Source organism: Wyeomyia smithii, chromosome 2, assembly GCF_029784165.1.
Source record: "Wyeomyia smithii strain HCP4-BCI-WySm-NY-G18 chromosome 2, ASM2978416v1, whole genome shotgun sequence".
In the NCBI taxonomy this organism is placed as follows: Eukaryota; Metazoa; Arthropoda; class Insecta; order Diptera; family Culicidae; genus Wyeomyia; species Wyeomyia smithii.
This window is the reverse complement of record NC_073695.1, coordinates 113561254-113582034: the sequence shown is the minus strand read 5'-3', so window position 1 is coordinate 113582034 and position 20781 is coordinate 113561254. Positions and strand designations below refer to the sequence as shown.

The 20781-nt window shown below is 39.2% G+C and overlaps 1 protein-coding gene across 4 annotated transcripts; it reads right to left on the bottom strand.

Moving 5' to 3' along the window:
- Positions 1 to 723: 723 nt before the first annotated feature.
- On the bottom strand, positions 724 to 19721 carry LOC129725548 (uncharacterized). Of its 4 annotated transcripts, none has more exons than XM_055681524.1 (5): positions 19621 to 19721; positions 19033 to 19341; positions 3702 to 3968; positions 1961 to 3635; positions 724 to 1485 (listed from the first exon to the last, which is right to left on the bottom strand). In XM_055681524.1, coding segments are annotated over exons 2-5 (1977 nt in total). In that variant the 5' UTR covers positions 19067 to 19341; positions 19621 to 19721; the 3' UTR covers positions 724 to 1484. The 4 variants fall into 4 exon arrangements, with proteins under 4 accessions (XP_055537499.1, XP_055537501.1, XP_055537502.1 ...); XM_055681526.1 differs by having other exon boundaries at positions 19033 to 19321; positions 19621 to 19707; XM_055681527.1 differs by having other exon boundaries at positions 19033 to 19302; positions 19621 to 19707.
- Positions 19722 to 20781: the final 1060 nt, after the last annotated feature.

Genomic DNA, 20781 nt, shown 5'->3' with positions numbered 1-20781 from the left:
AAATTACCGAGATTTGACAGTACATTCTAAGTGTGTGGAGTTGCAAGATCGCATTCATTGTATCGTTGCAGAGTCGGTCAAAAAGTTTTGTCTAATCTTTTGGAGCGTATTTCAGCTGCATCCACGATGTTTCGTTTCGACGGTGAAGTCCACTAACAAGTTTGTTCCAGCAACCTTCAACATTATTTTCGAATGACTTCAAGTCAGCTAAACAACGCTTCTCTTCATCAAATTTACCACTACATTTCATCAAATTGATTAACTCTAACTGAATGTATTCCCAAACCTATTGCAATAAATATATTGATAAGCTGTCGTTATTCTAACTTAACCTTGCGATCGTGCTCTAACAAATAATGAAGATCTGACACGTGTCTAGAAGGTAGCCAAAAAAAAACACCTTTTTCAATATGGATAGTCATTTACCAGTGAACTTTTACGTTGCTGACGTCTGAAATTAGGTTGCTTGCAAATACAATATTGACTGTATTATCGTCTGCTGTGTAATTCAGTTTTTTATTCTTATTGTCCAGTTGTAGGCAAAGCTGTAATCTCAGACTCGCAATTTAAAACGTCGGAGATGTGAAGGTTAAGATTGATTACCGGAAGGCCGTGGTAATGATAGCAACTAGGATGATGCATACGTACGCCAAAAGTTCATTGAATCATAACGCCTGCTCAACGACGAGGCAATTATTTCGGATGAATCAGTAGAGACCGCAATTATAATAGCAACTTCGTTTTAATTTTACGCTCGTCATCTGAAATCTGCAATCATTTCAATTTGCTGTTCTATTCTATGTGTGGTTCTAGTTCTGCTGTTTTATGCTAGAATGTTAAAGTCCCAGCCATTGAGCCCAGAAAAATAAATAAATGCGCCAAGATTCAACTGATGATGCTGAATAATTGCGACAAAAAAAAAAAAAACGAGATTGTAAACAGTATCCCTCATAATGTATTGAGTTCCTTTAGCTTTTTTCCCGTGTAACTATTCTAGGTTTCGTTTATTAATCATAGTCATTAAATTTCTGCAAACGCTCACTCAGTCGTAAAATATCTCTCTTGAATCATCACACTCGCACGTAGTTCAAACTGTAATCAGAGTCAATAAAACTAACCTACGTATTGTAATAAGAAATATTGGTTCTAATGATAACAGCAAAACTCTACTTTAATAAATAAATAACATATACTCAAGTGCCATTGGCAATAACGATTTTGTATCTAAATTAAAAAAGCGAGTAACGAAAGCTTCGATTTTTTCCGCATTCGAAATATACCGGCACAAATTGAGTTTATTTTTGTAACCGAAATATGGGCGTTGTTTCCCACAGCCGGCGTCTCCGTTGTTCAATCATCCATATCAATCTATGTTTACGGCATAATCAAACTTCATTGTTCGTTCATTTGATCCGCGGTTGATGGGTTCAACCTGTTACTCCAGTTCCAGTCTTCTTCGGACCGGCCCCTCTGGTTTTGGGAAATCTGCATTGAAAAGAGAGAAATAATCATATCGGAAAGAAAAATAAATTAGCCGATTAGTGGGTATGTGTGCTGAGCGTACGACCAAATTTGTCTTATGGAAAGTGCGAATCGAAAGGCGCGTTGAAAGAGAAATTGGAGCTATGGCATGGGTTGTAATTACCCTACCGGCTGGGTTATTCAATATTTTGTCATAATAATTTCCTTCTTCCGTGGCGGTTGCATAAGATTTCTTTTGCAGTCGTGGATTTAAGTGGCACATTTAACGCAAAAATTGTGTTAGATAATGCCAGAGATTAAATGTGGAAGTAACCGATTTTTTGATATACAATTGTTAAATTATGTTTATTATCTACATTCATGTTAAACTTATTTGTGTTGAAACATCCATTAATTAAACATGCACAACAGCAATTTTCTTAAAAAACCCTGGCACAATAAATCAATAAGCCGAAAGTTAGAGAAAAATCCCACTTACCATCCCTGCCGGGCAGACCGCGTTGTGGTTCGAACGGAACTTGTACCGATATTGCTGGCACTGCTGCTGCTTTCACTGTTACTGATAACGTTGCTACTACTACTGCTGTTGCTGCTGCTGCTGCTGCTGCTACTGTCACCATTCTTTTTCGACTCCTGCTTGCCTTCGGTCGTCTGCCGCACGTACGGAACATGTTTCACGTCGATTCGAACTTCCGTCGTGGATTTTTCTGCCGGTTTCAGTGTCTTCGGTACAAGCGACGAAGAAGCATGCGAACTGTCCGCTTCGGGATTGGTAATTTCCACGACGGGCTTTATGTGCTCGTGATTCCTCCGTCCCAATTTCCAATGGTTCTGGCTAGAAACTATCGGGTTGTAGTGAGTGAATGGTTGGGGAGTTGATGCCGAATGCGTTTGATGTAACGTTTGGGCAGGTGCTGGTTGTTGCAGTGGTTGCGCCTGTGGCAAGGGCAAATATTGGGGCGCTGAATATGGAACCGGCTCTGGTAGGTGTTGCGTTTCTACCGTTGGTAGATTGTGCGATCCATGATATTCAGTCACTATGTTGTTCTGGCTGTTACCGTTTGTTTTACCGGAAAAATCAAACTCCTTGTGGATGTAAAACGAAGGCTCGCCGCCATTCTGATCGCCATATGTTGGTTTTGGGAATTTGTGTTTCAGATGAGCGTTGTATGGCTTGTAAGCTTTTTCGGAAGTCACTTCTATAACAGGTTGCTTTGCCACGACAAAATTGACATGCTCACCATTTTGAACTGTATTCACCGGTACTGACGGATGCTGGATGTTTTGTGGATGCGATTGAATCTGCGCTTGCGGCTGAGGTATGTTTTCAATCTCTTTCGGGAAATAATAGTTTATGTGAGTCTGAGGTGCCGGAGAAGACTGGTGATGTTGTGGCTGTATGTGATAAAATGTTTTCGGTGATTGTAGCTGTTGGTGATTACCGTCCGCACTTGAAGGTTTGGATGAGAAGAAATTAGTACTAATTGACAACGGAGTTACCATCATGGGTTTTTTGGGCAGATCCAACCATTTGTGCGGTTGAGATTGCGGTAAGAACATGAAGGACGGCTTGTAATGTTTTACAATGTCGTTGTGCATTCCAAAGAAGTTTACAGGTCCATAGTTTGGACTAGGATTGATGGGAATCGCTTTAATCATCATGTTTTCCGGTTGGAATTTATTGAAGTGAAATTTGGTGGGTAACATTTCAGGTTTGACGAACGCTGGTTTTTCCTGAACTAGAGGAGAAAAGGTTGGGCTATCAGCAGACGCTGGTGATGACGATGACGACGACGATGACGATGAGGATGTAGATGATGGCGGCGATCCAGGTGTTTCCAATTTGCCTAGGGCTTGATGCCCTAGCTTCAGCAGCTGTTCTTCTGTGTTAATGGCAGGAACATAGTTTATTGGAGCTGCCGAATGATGTGGTGAAGTCGCGATAGGAGTATCACTAGCCTTTATGGTCAGAGGTGCTGGGAATAGCTGATCTCGAATCTTTTGTGTGAAAAAGTGAGCATCTGAATCTGTTGGTTTGATTTGATGAGAATAGTGAGGAATTTTCGGAAGTCCATTGAAGACCATTCCTTCTAAGCCCAAAATTGGCAACATGTGTTCTAGAGAAAATACTTCACCGTCGTTGGTATGGATTTCTGAGGAAATAAAAAAAAAACGATGATTTAAAAACTGTACCTTCAATAGACATTGTTGTGATTTACCAGGGTAGTTACCATACGATGCAACGCCACCAGACATGAGTTTTACCATTGGTTCATTGAAATAATGCTTTTTCCTTTTCTTGTCAATAGGACGGATGATTAATAGCGGAATTTCACCCGTTGCTCGCTTGGGTTTTCGAAAGCTTCCAACGCTGGTGTTGAAGATGGATGGGTGAAATATACTTTCTTGGCCTACATTGTCGGCAAGGTAGGTGTCCGTTGTTGGACGTACTGAATTGTCCTTCTCTGCTAATAACAACTGAGGTGCTGAAAATAAGATGAAGGAACAACATCATAATATTATGGAAAACAAGGTTTAACAGTAACTAAGAAAATAAACCAAAAATTTTCATCTTCAGATTGTCTCAAACATTTTCAACTAAATCATATACCTAGATATTTTTATTCTGTTTATTAAAATACTATAAACTATTTTTATTCTATTTCCTATACGCGTTTGAACGAGTTCGCTGACAAATTGAATGAACTAAGTTATTTATCTTCTTCTTCTCGTAAATAAGTATAAAACTCTGTAACGCAGTTGATCTCATTGATACTGTTCCCTATCGTTTTAGAGGTATATTTGACTGTAGAACGGTCAAATATGGGTATTTTCAGAATCAGAATCCAGGATGCCCTGAGAGCTAATCGACCGCGAATGGTACTTTAAAATTCAAGATGGCGACTCCCGATTTTGGGAATGAAGACTAATATAAACAAATACCACCCAGTATGATACCTAATTCCCGTAATCGAGAACCGGCCCGTCCGCGCACAATGATGGCAGGAAATCGTGGTACAAACCAGATGAGGAAGAGGTATCGAGAGATTAGAGCAGCCGAAACGAGACTTCACCAACGCACGGAACGCAAACATTGCGAACGATCATTTGCGAAGGCACAGGTATGCTTCTACGTGTATAACACGAAAAGTTTCTATAAAGTGGTAAACGTAATCAGGAACCAGACTATACCAATCCATGCCATATTCAATGACAGCGAAGGGAACCTGATAACCGATGAGATACTGGTGGCCATGCGTTGCAAACACCATTTCGAAGTGTTGTTGAATGACAACGAGAAATTGAGAAAGATGGACAAGCTATCTATCCGCCAAGCTTGGGTGAGGTCAGAAAAGTATGTCAAGAGTTAAGAAGCCAGAAACCAGCTGGAAAGGACGGCATTCCAACCGAATTTTTTAAAGTCGGAAGTGAGCAACGTTTGCGTGTAATCCATCCGCTCAACCTTTTGAGTTTGGGCTAAAAAAAAGCTACCAGCAGCCTTAGTAGATGTACTCGTTCTATAAAAACGCTTACCGACTCGATTGCAGCAATATAGAGGCATAACATTCTTCAATTCTGCATATATGATTCTCTCTGGTATCCTGTTTTATAACACTGAGGTTGCAGGAAGACTGACAGTCAAATCTTCAACTTGCATCATAACCTTTACAAGTTTAGAGAAGAAAACTTGCATATACATCATCTGTTTATTTGCGGCAAACAATTCAAATTAGGCAGTTATGGCGAATTTTGCTTGAAAACTTGGGTGATAATTGAAATCTCACTTTTGTATTTTCGAAATAAGTCTCTATGCAGAATCGATGAGACAAAGCAGTTAATAGAATGTTCGATATTTCAAAAAACATTGTTTTTGGCCAAATGTCTCAGAAATGTATGATTCATCGAGATCTGGTGTTACACCAAAAATTTTCTTTTTTTTTTTAATTAAGTTTCAGAATTTTTTTATTGTGCTCGGATATTTGTTATATTTTGATCAATTTTATGAGCTTCATAATTTACATCACGCGGTCCTTGTGGTTCCGTGGTTAGAGATGTCGGTCAGCCAGCTCTCGCACACGGTTGTGATTACGGGTTCGATTCCCGATCAGGTCGAGGATCTTTTCGAGCTGGAAATTTTCTCGACTCAACACGGCGTATCGTTGTACTTATACTTCAATATGCAAAATGTGCCGAAAATAATATCGATATTTTTTTGTAAGATTTGGACCACTGCGACCATTATTTTGATCTTTTGTGGTATACCTCTTCTTTAGTCATTTTCAATTGACAATTATCAGGTGGTTGTGACGCTTTGACCCGTCGCTTTCAATTGAAAAGCTTTTGTATCATTTTCCAGCACTTCGTGAGTCACATAAAACCCAGTCAAAAACTCTTGCTTTGAGTTTTGACAACTGAAGGGCTTGAAATTGATACAAATGCTTTTCAAATGAAAGCGGAGTTTATCACCTCACCATTCTCAATTGAAAATGACAATGAGCGCTGACGGAAACAGGAGGCTTTTTATACAGTACTTCACGCATATATAGGAAAGAGAACATGGTCATGTCCTAAAAATTGAAACAAAATTAGATCTCCAATGGGATAGTATATTAGGGACAATATAAACTTACATTTTATAAATTTTCAAGACAGGGCAAATCTGTTTGCCTTTGTAAACGATTTAATTCCAAACAGAGAAAAGCTGGAAGCCTATGGTATCGGGCATGTCAGTTTAACTCCTTGCGAAAAATGTACCTTGTCGGACTCGAATGACCATCGAATTAGACGTTGTAATCAAGCAAAAACAGTTTGGGATTGATGCAGACACATCGTTCGTGCGAGATTTAAAATAGAGGTTGAAGATATTGAACACGTTCTCCAACTTAAAGTTTCAAGTTCGTCAGAACAGTTAAGAGCTGCATTGTGATGTGCCGTGTCAAATAAATGTTGTGTGAACAAAAAAAAAGCTGCATTGTGGTTGGTCTCTTAAGCGATCTTCTTTAATATGACGGCTCATGAAGCAGGGTTGTTCACATTTAAAAGAGAGGTAAGGAAGAAAGGTGGAATAAGCGAAGCCTGTTCAGAGAAGATGTTCGGTAATTTATTGAACATATGTTGAATAATTAATAAGTGACATAAATGTCGATATGTGTTTTAATAAAATTGGTATATGACCCCTGTCTAGCTAACGTAGGGTAGAAGCACCGGTTTTAGTCATATCACCAGTTTTGGCCATGATTCTGGGGTGAACCAGCCATAGGCTGTAAACCCCATAATAAAAAGCTACTACTAATACTACTAATAAAACTGATAATTGCAAAAAGGTATCTCAAATTACTCTTATTTCGAAATCTGCTATTGAAACTGCTGATATTATTCGACAAAATTATTACAAACTGTAGTAAAATAAAAAAAATTTAACCCTCTGGTGCCCAAATTAATTTTTAGACGGACTTCGAAAAAATCACTATAGAGCCTTATAAACATTTTTTTAATTCCGTATTGAAGCTTTTTAGAAGTTTGACTGAAGACCGTCTGAAGGCGGCACTGGGCACTAGAAGGTTAATAAAGGAACCAATTATACTCCCCAGTTTACTTTACAGTCCAACATTTGGGTAATTTGCAAGCTATTTTTCATAAAGCATAACTTTGTTTAAGTTTGCTTATTTCTATAACAAATTTTGTTACCAGTATCAGGCACAACTTACTACAGCACATGGATAAAAAATAAACATTTTGTTATGATTTTTCTCTAGAGTATCAAAATTACCAACTGCTTCCAAAAACGTTCACTGATCCATTCTTGGCCACATATCAATGCAATTCCATGATTCATAATCCTGATATTGGCCAAATGTAAACAACACCATAGTAACGTATTAACGTTTATGCAAAACATGAAATGTATGGAGTATTTTGGGCTGTCATAAGATATTGCATGACATGTGAAATCACAAAACCGACCGCAGCGCTCTTTGATAAAAGGCGAAGAATACCATATCGTCTCACTCTTTCCCGAAAAAATCCGTTCTCCGTTTGTTCAGATTATTTACAAATCTGTAACTTCAGTTGTGTTTACCAAAACTAACGCTTCGGGCTCTTTACCTGGTGACTATAGTAAGTAGCACTCGAGATACCGAAGTTGATGTTAGCAAATAATACGAATAAGTTTTTATGTGGAAAAAGCAAAGAGCGGAAGCTTATTGATATAGATCAATGACAGACGAAAAATTAATATAGATCAATTATAGGATGTCAGTCATCATACTCAATTCAAACAAAATTATAACTTGAAGTACTTTGTACTGCTAGCTATGTGTGAATATAATATTATTATTTAGTTTGATTAATACATATACTGGCCTTTTAGTTATTTCAATAACGAGGAATTACGCTGATAAAAAATATTTAGATGGTAAAGTCAAATTAACAGTAAATTCATGTGACAAACTTTTTTGCGAATTGGCCAAAATAGGAGCCCTAAGTGGCCAATTTTAAACGATATGACCAAAATACGAGCTCAGAGAAGTTTTTTAGTTGGAAAATATGTAAACAAAACAACATAATTTAATATTTCAAATTCAATGTTAGTGCAGAATATAGGTGAATTTATCCTATTTCCCCGTTGACAGAGCCGGATTTACGATTGTGGGGGCCCGGGGCCCAAATTACAGTGGGGGCCCCAGGATAAAACAAACCCGTTTTTTTATCGTACGAGTTAAAAGTATTTATTTGTTATTGAAAAGTTACCAAAAATTTGCTAGAATTTTTTCTTACGAGTTTTTTTTTGCAGAGAACTTATTGATTAAATAATCAACATTCAGCTCCTTCAGAATATTGTACTCTCAACTTAACAATGCTAAGTTTGACAGCCTTTCACTCTTCATAGTCGTACGCAACCTATTTTCAATCAGTTTCATCTTCGATAAAGACCTTTCTCCAGTTGTGTTCGAGATCATTAGGCTCAAATAAATAAATGTATGCAACTGCTTGAAATCCGGAATTTTTTTCTTGATATCTGAAAAATTAAAACCTACCGCAATTTGAAAAAAAAATGCGATCCGCAAGCAAAAATTTGCACACAATTTGAGAAAGACTGCGCAAACATAAGGCTACGCTGGCAATAATTTACAGAAACTAGAAAAAACTACACACTTCTGCAGGTCAATAAAATCTGCACCCGGACTCTGAAAATCTGCATTTTGCAACGCAAATCTAGTATCCTTGATTCGGACAGGTAAACTTATTTTCGGAATCAACAGCAATGTATAAAAAAAAACTTGTGGATTATTTTCTTTCCTGCTTGATCTCCCATGCGCGCTGGTTCGATTCAAATGGTGTGTTAATGTGTGTCATTCCAAGAGAATCGAAGGTTAACTCTTATGGATGTAGTTGTGATATTGGCGCTCGCGAAAAAATAACACTGAAGGAAAGTTTCAGATTGAAATGGTCTGTTCAAATTTTCTTACTGTAAATTGAACTTTTGATTGAATCTCATTTTTGATAGAGAAAAGAACTTTTTCTCGTTTTATGGGGGCCCCAAAAACGTGTATCCCAGTCAGGTATCACAATTCGTATGAAGTGAAATATCTGAGAAGGGCTTTCGTTCCAGATTTCGGAAGGACTTAGGAATCCTCTACCGAGGATACGCAGTCTGCGTTGTATTAATACTCTGCATTCGCAAAGTAGGTGTTCAGAGGTTTCATTCTCAAGTCCGCAGAAGCGGCATTTCTCGTCATTGAGTTTGCCCATCTTCTTCAGAAGGTACAGTATAACCATACTTGATTCCTTCCTGCCAATTGTTTCAGTGAAAGGATGCACTCTCATACTATCGTAGAGGTATATTTGAAGGCTTTTAGTGCGTTAAGTGCTGCTTGACTATCAGGAAAAATGCATATGAGTCATTCCATACGAAGTGTACATGCAACTTGGACACGACCATCACAGATTTTGTTCAACGTTGGGGGAATTATTCATCTACTGTCTCTTTGGAAAAATCCCAATTTCGGTGTCGATTGGAATACCCCTGATCACCAGGCCCCCCTCTTTATTGCAAAGTCGCGCAATTTTTGTCAAAAATCTCATTTTTCTTTTTCTTACCATTCATAGACGTAAGATGTCCGAAAAATACTGATAGATGATTTTCGAAGAAATTAAACCAAGGAATCCAGAAAAATATTAGTTTTGGCTGGAAGTGTTGCCAGATGAATTATTTTTGTATTTGAAAATTAAATTTACATTTTTCGGCAAATGCAGCCATTTTTATTGTAAATTTGATGATTTCGTTGTGTTTCTTGGAAAATTTCACAAAAGAAACAACTATCAGCCCGAGGTAATATGAGCCAATCTCGAGATATAACATTTTTACGAAAAAAGTTGTAAACATCGTAATTATTTTTTTTACAATTTCTAGACGTAAGAAACCCGAAAAATAGTAATAGGTAAATTTCCAAAAAAATTAACCAAGGAATCCAGAAAAAATATTATTTTTGACCGGAAGTGTTGCCAGATAGATTAGTTTTGTATTTTAAAAATAAATTTGCATTTTTCGGCAAATGCAGCTAATTTTATTTTAAATTTGATGGTTCCATCGTGTTTTTCAGAAAATTTTACGTAACATTGGGCCCTCAGTTGCCTTCTCAAATACCTCGGCATCGAAATGCGATGTTTTTTACTCACGGGCGATTGCAGTGTTTACTCTACCCGTCACTTGCCGCCTCATGTTGTGATCTACATTATAAAGGAACGACTGGTGGTCGCTATTGGTGTAGCCATCGTCTACGCACCAGTTCAGGGCGGCAAAGTACCTTTCACTTTAGGATTTTTGCTAGGGAATAAAACTCAAAATAAATAAACCAAAAACTTATCACGTTTATTCCATTTTTTCAACTGTCATTGGTACACTTATCCGGAGCGGGACGTTCGGGGCTGTTTTGGTGCGGATTTTGTTTTGTTTGACGTACTCCAAGTTGCCCCTGCAGCAAACTTCGGCGGGCTGGTTTTCCTAGCTCCTTGTTACTTTTCCGGGTAGCGAACACTGCTTACCAAGCCGGCGAGCAAACACAAAACGTAGCACTCGATTCCCAGGCCAGTAGAAAAACCTTCACAGCAAACTACACACAAACGGGACACGAACTGCTGAAATATCACAGTTCAAAACGCGAACAAAAAATCAAAACAAGTGTTTTGTGACATGTTTCCCGTACCGAGATTGAGGCTGGAACTGATAATCCCGCAATGACCGCCTTTGCTGCCGATCAAAATAAACCCACCGAGACCGAATTCAGCACCGGTTTTCGAATTATTGAGCCCTATTAACGCGACAATCTCGTTCACAAACGAAAAATTCTAGAGAATTTAAACTAATATTCAGCGCCAGTGGTAAGTGGTTGCCTTGCTGTCAGTAATCTAATCGGAGTAATTTTCCACTCAGTGCTAAAATTGCAACCACTCAGGTTACAATCTTTAAAATGGATGTATCGAGAAAAATAATTCGTGTAAAAGACAAGAAGTATTCAAACCAATAGGATCGCATCGATAACAAAGTTGCAGAAAGTGTCTTTTTGAGAACAACTTCTCGTAACACATAAAACATAAAACTGTTTTTGGGGAAAAAATTGCAAAAATACATAATCAAAACTAGTTTATATTGATATTTATAAATCTTAAAAATTCCTAAAAAATAAAAATATCCTACTGAGTACTGACACTAACAGTTTTCTTTCAAGTGAGGACACCAATATAACCAGTATCGTCCCTCAAGACCAACTCCCAGTGGTAACAAGGGTGGCATTTTGAAAATTTACTTATCTGTGATAAACACGAATATTCCACTTTTTTATCGTATGTTCATTAACCTAGGATTTTCACCTTACGATATTCGCTTGTACAAATGGCAGCAATGATGAAGACGACATTGCCGGATACCGACAATTTATTTCATGGATAATCCCCAGACTCGCATTCCACTGCAATTTTCCCCAACGTGCAACGAGGCTTCCGACGTACAAAGGGTTAAACTGGAGAGCAACGACTTGGCGAATTAGATTTCTGGCAAGTGAAAAGAGTGAAAGTTGAAACCGCCGCTGCCAGCCGTACAGCACATGCTGCGGTGGTTGTCTTTATGGAGCACCTGCCAAATTCGTTTTGCTACAGTTATGAAAAAAGGTACAGCAATCATTGAGAAAACTAAAATTCTAAATGAGATCCAACAAGCCGAATGTCATTTAGCAGTCGACTCAAATTGACATGTTAAGTGATATGCTGACCAATTTCACTCATTTTTTTTAAAGATAGCTGAACTCATTTTCACACTATTATTGTCAAATGAAGAGTCTTATATCCTCATAAGTCGCTAATATTTTTTTTATAATCAAGCTAAGAGTCGAACTAAAGCAAAGCAAAGCCTTCGTGCTACAATCGCAACCAACCTTTTTTATTACACACAAACTTCGCGGTCGGCTGTTAGTATACAGGAAAATTGTGAGGCTAGCGCAATCTCCCGAGGTTGGATTTGATCATATGACGACTGGATTGTTTGACCAGCATCGTACCTCAGCTGGTCTTAAGAGGCCAGAACGAGCATTACATATAAAAGAGTTAAAATACCGGAAGTTTATTATCTTTATCGAAAACAGTGCCAAATGTATGGTCTATCCTCTAAATCCTCAACAAACTCTAATGTAACTCTGAAGTAGAGGGAATAACTCTGTGTAGAGGGGCAAGCTCAAATGCTGAAAATTATAATTATTCAACAAAAAATATTCAATTTATAACCAGTTTAAAATTTTACATATAATTTCTCCAACAAGTTAAATTTTTCGAACTAAATTTCTATTTTTAACAACAGTTTTTACCCGTTAACATTCAAGTTCATTAAGCAGACAATGTGTGTAGTAGAGAAAGCGTAAAATAAGCGAACTGGAAAAATAATACAGATTTGGAAAAATATACCGCATTCCAACGGGACAGTACCACCATCCCCCGTAGTTTAATTGGTCAAAACACCATGCCGGAGGCACTTAGAAATGCAGGTTCAAGTCTCGTCGGGATGCGGTATATTTTTTTTTCAAATCTGTATCATATTTCCAGTTCGCTTATTTTTCGCTTTCTCTATTGCACACATTGTCTGCTTAATGAAGTTTAATTTTCTTATGAAAATGTTTGCACTGAGTTGACAACGAGTGAAATGTTAACAAGTTTTGACAAAGAAATAATTATAGCAATACGCCACCAACGGCTCTTGTTTCATCTTATTTCGCTTTTCAGCGGTATACCTTATCCACAACGATCAAGAAAATGCCATTATCTCTGGCATTCCAAAACATTTTGAATCAATCAAAACGAAATGTAAAGATAAAAATTATACTGGTTGGTAAAAGACTGGGCATGTGTCACTTGAGACCCCATTGTGGTCATTCACTTTTATCCAGCAACTCCCAACCTAGCCATCACGAGGTACCGACCGGGATATGAGTAACCCTGGCAGAGATCGGGTAACCAACCCCCGGTGGAAACTATGGTCGTATGCTGACTGGGATGAAGTGTCGTTCGCGGCTGTATCCCCATGTTAGGGGTGGCGTTCAACAGCGTCTGACTTGGAGCGGGCGGCTGAATGGCGATAAGTGGTGCCTCGCCAGCTATATCTAAGACGGCAGCCCCGTCGCGAGACTAGGTATCGCAGACCTAGTAAGGCTGCATGCCGAAGGTAAAATACTACTCGGTACTTGTAATGTATGTACTCTACTCGAACCGGCACGTGCAGGTATCCTGGCTTGAGAGCTGCAGAAGGTGAATGTGAAGGTTGCTGCCATACGGGAGGCGAGGTGGCCGATAACGGGAGAACGCGAGTTCCGGGCAGTAGATCCTGTTGCGGGCACTTCGTTTAAATACCACATCTACTACAGTGGCGGCGTGAAAGCAGAATGGGGATTCGGTTTCGTGCTCATAGGGAAACAGGTAAAGCGTGTCATTAGATGGAGGCCGGTCAGTGACCGTATAGGCATGTTGAGAATTATGGACAAATTTTTAAATTACAGCCTGATAAATGTGTACGCACCGTCCAACGATAAACCCGCTGAAGAGTAGGAGGAGTTCTATGAGCTCCTGGAAAAGACGTACAGTGAGTGTCCAGGACATGACTTCAAGATCGTCATCGGGGATGCAAATGCGCAGATCGGGCAGGAGAACATCTTTCGCCCCGTGATTGGTAGAGAAAGCCTCTACTCTACTACGAACGACAACGGCCTAAGGCTTGTCAATTTGGCTGCAGTCAGGAGATATGGCAATTTGTAGCACGTATTTTGCACGCCGGAATATACGTTAGCACACCTGGAGGCACCCAATTGGAGAGGCCTGCTCTCAGATCGACCATGTTATGATTGATGGTCGACACTTTTCATACGTTACCGACGTGAGGTCGTTAAGAGGACCAAACGTTGACTTGGATATTTATCTCGTGGTATCCAAGATTCGCGCCCGGTTTTCCAACGTGTTAAAATCCAGGGCGACAAGGAGGATACAGTTGATCATCCAGCGGCTATCAACTGGAGAAGCGGCTACAGAGTACCTGCGGAAGGTTGATGAGCGGATCGAGGATCAAGTTGAAGGTGGCCTGAATGAACATGCCACAATCAGCACCACAGCGGTAGAAGTGTTGGGTACATCTGCGACAGCCACGTCCAATGAGTGGTTTGACGCTGAATGCCAGCGAGCGACGGATGAAAAGAACCGCACCAGAGTTCACATGTTAGTCACGGCTGTGACTCGTCAGAACGTAGGAAGATACCGGGAAGCTAGAGCTGCTGGAAAAAGAGTCCATCGCCGGAAGAAACGACAGCATTGGGAGCGGAGCGGCACGATGCGAGAAGCTTCTACAAGAAGAAAAATGGAATCAGGAACCGAAACCTGTCATGTGCAATGATAGGGAGAGGAACAACCCAATTACCGATAGAACGGAGGTGGCCAGGAACACTGGAAGGAACAACTTAGTGTGATGTTGAATGGTGAAAAAAACAGCGTAGTCAAAAGGAGCAGGATGGTGCTTGAGGATGACGGAAAAGCTGTGGACCCACCATCCATGGAAAAGGTTAAGAAAGCAATGAAAGTGTAAGAACAGCATTCCAGCTGAACTTTTTAAAGTCTGGAACAAACAACCCACATGCTCACCCTGCGACAGATCCTCGATAAATTTCGAGAATTCAACCTGATCATTGGTGACGATCATTGGTATCAACCGTAGAGCTGTAGAAGAGGCCTTCGAACCTCTCAGCAGGGAAGCTGAGAGAATAGGCCTCATCATTAACTCTGCCAAAACAAAATACATGGTGGCTGGTAGAGAAGGTGGTAGTCCGACCGATGTTGGTGTTGAGGTGGTGTTAGATGAGGAAATTTTTGAAGTAGACGACGAATTCATTTGCCTGGGTACATTGGTGACATGTGACAACGAGGTTAGCCGTGAGATAAAAAGGCGGATAGTAGCTGCAAACAGGGCCTTCTACGGATTGCGTAACCATCTTAGGTCCCGTAGTCTGCAAACCCGTACTAAACTTGCACTCTAAAAAAACACTAATTCTTCCCGTGGTCCTCTACGGCCATGAAGCATGGACGTTGAAAGAGGCCGATCGGCGAGCTCTTGGTGTTTTGGAGCGTAGGATTTTTCGTTCAACCCTTAGCGGCAAACTAGAAAATGGTGTTTGGCGCACCCGCAGGTGCACAAATCGGCGGATATAGTTAAGCGGATAAAACACGGTAGGTTACAGTGGGCTAGGCATGTAGCAAGAATGCCGAAAGAACGACCAGCGAAGACTATATTTAGCAGAAATCCCGATACAGGCCGTCGACTTCGAGGTAGACCTCGCACTCGTTGGATGTGTGCTGTCAACGAGGATGCCCGCGAAATAGGTGTTAGGCGAGATTGGAGGATAGCAGTCCAAGACCGAGTAACATGACGACGTATTCTGGACTCGACATTGTATCGATAATCGGTCTGTCGTCGTAAAAGTAAAGTAAGTAAAAGTAAAAAAAAGTCAATAGCAAACAGCATGGTTTTCATAAAAGTCGCTCAACAACCTCGAAAAATTTGCAATTTGTAACTTTCATTTTCAATACAATGGATTATGGCAAGTATGTAGAAGCGGTATACACAGACTTCAGTAAAGCATTTACTTTTCAAGCTACAAAACATTGTCTCAACTTTTGTGTTGGCTCTAGTTATATCTTACAAATCGCCAACAATTGGTATACTTTCAAAATAAATTCTCAAAATCTATTTCAGTCACCTTTGGGGTGCCCCATGGTTCGCATTTGGATCCCCCTTTTTTCGTTTTCATGTAAAGAACATTTTCCTCATACGCAGAAAGAAAAACGTTAGAGTCGACATAAAACTCTTCATGGAAAACAGCGAATCTATCGATGCAGGCGAACTTCAGAAAAAAGTCAATTAATTCTATTGTTGCAGAAAAGCCAACTTGAACTCAATGTCAAAATATGTAGCTTAATAGCGTATAACGGGAAGTTTGAAACACTATATATTGTAAAATCTCAATAAAACCGAACTTGAGCTTGAGCTTGAGTTTGACGACCGCACATTTCGTAGTTGCTCCTCCGTGATGGATCTGAGTTAGTGAAGTTTTACAGAGAACCACGCATATGGCAACTTGGGATTAGTTTACCATCTTCAATGAACAACGAACCATAATGGCGCCTGCCACTTCCTAATGATCGTTAGGGTAATGAAGGAGATTTTTCAAAGGAGATGTCACAGTCAGAGACCGAGTTTACCTCTGCATCTTACACGATTGCGACGGAAAGGTAGGGTTTGGTCACCGTGGTAAGTGACGAATCGAACAATGTTGCGCGCGAAGTTAACTCATTACGAAGACAAGCGAAAGTATATATTGCGTAGCCGTTAGATTAATCACGATATTTATCGACCGAATGAAACCTACTCCGATTTGCAACACGTCTATATAAAAGCAAATGGCGAGCTAAACCGGCTGAGCGGTTAAAACAGGATCGAATTTATTTCTAAATCTCTACGACTGCGGCGAAAAGATAAGATTTTGTTATCATATCTCCGTGGTTATTAGCGGAACCGAACGATGTTGCGCGCGAAGCTAGCTCATTACAAAAATAACCGACCGATTCAAACACCGCGATCCTCTGCGAATGACGCCCGCAAAAATCATCTATCAATTACTATTAGTAATGCCGAATACTTTCAAGAAAGCAAACGCTGTTCTTTGAAATGTATATATCGCGTAGTTATTAGATTTATCACGATATTTGTCGGATAGGAGTGATCTAGAAGCTCAAGTGTGATCGTAAACACCAATACTGTTTTCATGCATTTATATATATAGAAACAAAAACTTTAGGTTAGAGTCCGTCTTGGTGTCATCAGAGGTGCGATAAAAAGCCCGAAGAAAACGAACTAAATCCATCAACGCATCATGCTTTCCGGTGTGATAAACGTTTGTAGGTAGATCTAAAGCAAAAACTAACTCTAACGTTTCAATATAGGTACATTGAAGGACAACCTATCGATAGCTATGACAACCTATCGTAAAGCTTTGTACGCTGAACGAAAAACGGTACAACTTTATGTAAGTTTTTTTTGAGAAAAAAAAAGTTAGAGTTTTTGAAGAAAAAAAAAGTACTATTTATATGAAATGTTTTAATAACTTTGTAGATCCCCTGAGGAAGGCCAAGTTCAAAGGCCGAAACGTCGGACATAAGACATAGAAGCGTTTTGATACATTCTCAATACAGTAAAAGTCGTTCTTCCCTTGAAAGAACATTATACCTGTATTGTCAACACATCAAATAGTATGCTGGAATTTATTGGGTGGATCAACCACAGTTTTAAAGGTCCGTACATGTAAGATCAATTGTGGAATACTGTAATCTCATATACAGTCCTTATCCTAAATCCTTATTAGCCGTACACGAAGGACGCGTAGAATCTATCCAAAAACAATTCCTTTTATACGCGCTCAGCAACATGAATTAAACTACATTTCCTCTGCCATCGTACAAAGCACGTTGCCATAATTGCACCCAATTAACGCCGCGACTTTTCAACGATATTTGTCGTCAATGGTGTTATTTCAAATTGTATGGACTATGCGCCCTCTCGGCATCTTAGAACAAAAACTTTTTTGGAAAAATTATGCTAAAAACTATCCCATAAGTCGCATGATACGCCGGTATACTCTAATTTGTGAAACCATGGGTCTGTAAAAATAAAATTGTCAGAAAGACAATAAGGTTTGTTCCACTTAGTATTTGGCCGTTGCCTTTTATTCACTGCAGCGCCCCGAGAAACTAATAACAGCGTTTTGAGCTGGGAGGTTTCTTTACTTTAGTGGGAAAAAATTCGTTAAGATTGGTACACGCGTTGCAAAGTTATCCAAGATAGAAAGCAAGAGACGATAAAAAATTGTGCACACCTACGTTGAAAACCCAGCATGGTCAGACGGAATGATCGCCAAGGCTCTCAAACTACCCAAATCGACTGTGAATACCGTGCTCAAACGTTATCGGTATACCGTGACGGTGGATCGCGCTAAACAAACCAAACGTAGAAGTGGAAAATTGGACCGGGAACTACGAACGAAGATCATCAGGGCAGTCCGGAATAATCCTAGGGTCTCCCTCCGTGACTTGACGAAAAGGTTCAATGCAGCACATAGTACAACTCGTCGAATCTGTATGCGTGAAGGATTACGGTCGTATCATGCCAGCAAACAACTCAACAGGACGCTGAATCAGAACCAGGTTTCCAAAACCCGAGCAAGAAAGCTATATGAGCAAGTTCTGACAGAGTAAAACGGCTGTATTTTGATGGACGATGAAACATACGTCAAAATGGACTTTGGACAAACGCCGGGTCGGAAATTTTACCTTGCTAACCCTAAAGAGAATGCTTCAGGGTTTATCCACCAAACTACCCACAGTTTCGTCCCATTGAAAGATATTGGGCAATAGTCAAGCGTAAATTGAAGAAGTGTGGCAAATCAATCCAAACATCATCTGACACGGCAAAGTGGTGAAAAAATGGCCGATACGGGGGATGTTTCCACTGTGCAGAAATTGATGGGAGACATTCGAAGAAAACTTCGAAAATTCATCGGAACAGCAGACAAATCCTTTTTTTGTATTTTTCCTTGAATCCAGAATTCCAGAATTTGGTCTTATGAAACCAATTGTCATTTTCAAAACTCCAGTGTAAGTTAACGTTTGTAGACCGGGCATAAATAATTATACACCAGACTAGAAATATTTTCATTAGTACTTATTTAATGTTTGTCTTACAGCATGTTTGTCGATTGAACGCCCAACTAATCTCAGGCTCTCAGGACGCTATGCTCAAAAAATGAATAGTAATAAGAAAAAAACACGATTTTTAGCCTTAAATCTCCTGATAACGCTTCCTTTTTTCAACCTTAAAGACTCTTAACAGGAATTTCAATTACACAAGACAAAATATATATAGCAATTCGCAAAGTTTATTGTGAGCTTCGAAGATTATAATATATTTGTTAGTACCTGCCAACAGAATCAAAAACAGAATTGGAGACATCTTTCTGGTTCCTTAGTTGGTTGTATTCGGTGCAGGATGATTTTGGCCGCGACCGTCCACCGCTAATGTGTCGCCCTCTTCGCACAAAACTTTTGCAAACTGACTTCTTTTTTTCGCTATAATACACCTATTGTACTGTCATTTAGCTTTGTTGTTCGTATGCTTGCACTGTTGTTTCACGTTTAATTCAATTTTTTTTTATTTAACACTGTACAATTTCTGCTGCTGTAACTACACTAATCCCAAAAATAGCTTCTGTGGTTGAATACAATTTTCTGTTAAAGAGATTGCATTTATATTCTATATCGGCACAATCATCCACATTTGTCCACAAAAGTGATGAATATTTTCGAATTATTTCACTTTTTACACACCAGAACTTCATTTAAAATTGAAGGAACATGATTGAACTTTGAATTTTGTAAAGTTCTACTAACTAGGGCGAAAGGTTTCAATAGAATAGTTACAAATCCACAACCAATCAAAACTTTGCTATTGAAACTATTGCCATAAAAAGTAGCTGAGGTTCCGTAATTAAAAGAAAAAATAACTACGTGATCTGGATTTCAGCAGCTGCATCCAAAAATTTCAAACTAAAACCGCTCCAATCCGTGGAACGATGCACACTTTCGGCGGTCTGACGGACGAATAAGCGAGTCCGCGGCGGCTGGAAAGCTTGAAGTTTAATTTCACTGGCCTCATATGTTTTCTTCTTGTGGCACATTGTGGCCCGTTGTGCGCGATGTTTGGGGTCCAATTTAATTCGCTCTTTTCTCCTCTTTTCTTTTCCACCTTTCTATTCGTTTTTTTTCTGGGTCCTCAATTACTCCGCACCCATTACCTTTCATCGATGGAGTTCGCAGTGTTTGATCTTTGCTATCTCGTGAATAGAGTTCACCAGAGTCGCACTGCTAATTTCGATGGAGATATGATAATATGTAACAGAGTCATTAGATGCTAAAAATATTGTGTGATAATGGTGTGTGAGGGGTGTTCTCAAAACGAACGAATGACTTTCGTGTTAAAAAAACGAATAGATTGATAGATTGAAATTGAAGGAAAAATTTTTTTTTAAGCAATCAAGTCTATCGTAACCTTAATGTTAACCCCAATACTGCCCTGAAAAATTGCTCTAATCAAAGGCTGACCAGCGTCGGGAGGAAAAACGTTGATTATGTTTCCACTTGAAAGTAAATGGCGCTAATTTGGTGAAGATGGTTTCATTAGTTGGAATAATTTATTAGTTAGTGATCGGTACTAAATCTTGTCAGTAAACATGTTTTGATAACATTTATCTGAGAGAAAGTGAATATGATACTTCTTTTGTAGATTTATCATAAACATGTAATTAAAATAAAATGCTGCACAAATTGAGGGTGCTGATGAATTTAATGGGCCTGTCGACTTTTCAAATCAGAAACGTCGCATAATAACCAGATGCCCAATATTACTTTTGAGTTATTGCGATTAGAAGAGGACTTTTCATTGTAACTCAAACCACATAGAGGATAACAAAAGAAATAACCAATCAGAAAACAGTAAAAAGTAAGTAAAGTGTAAAACCAATGAACTAATTTTGCAGGTTTTATTGCACAGTTATTTAGAATTGCCTTAACGAATACCTGAGATGAGATAAACATATTCCATTTTCTGTATGTGATAACTGGAAATTTGGGGTATTGGGTAAATCATACTGGGCATTTTGACTCCTAGGA

Excerpts from the sequence above, each read along its gene's own strand:
- LOC129725548 (XM_055681524.1), bottom strand. The coding sequence starts at position 19,066 with ATGTCTCCAATTCTGTTTTTGATTCTGTTGGCAG. Across the intron at positions 3,969-19,032 it reads GTTTTTGATTCTGTTGGCAG|CACCTCAGTTGTTATTAGCA; the intron begins GTACTAACAAAT and ends TCTTATTTTCAG. Across the intron at positions 3,636-3,701 it reads ATCGTATGGTAACTACCCTG|AAATCCATACCAACGACGGT; the intron begins GTAAATCACAAC and ends TTATTTCCTCAG.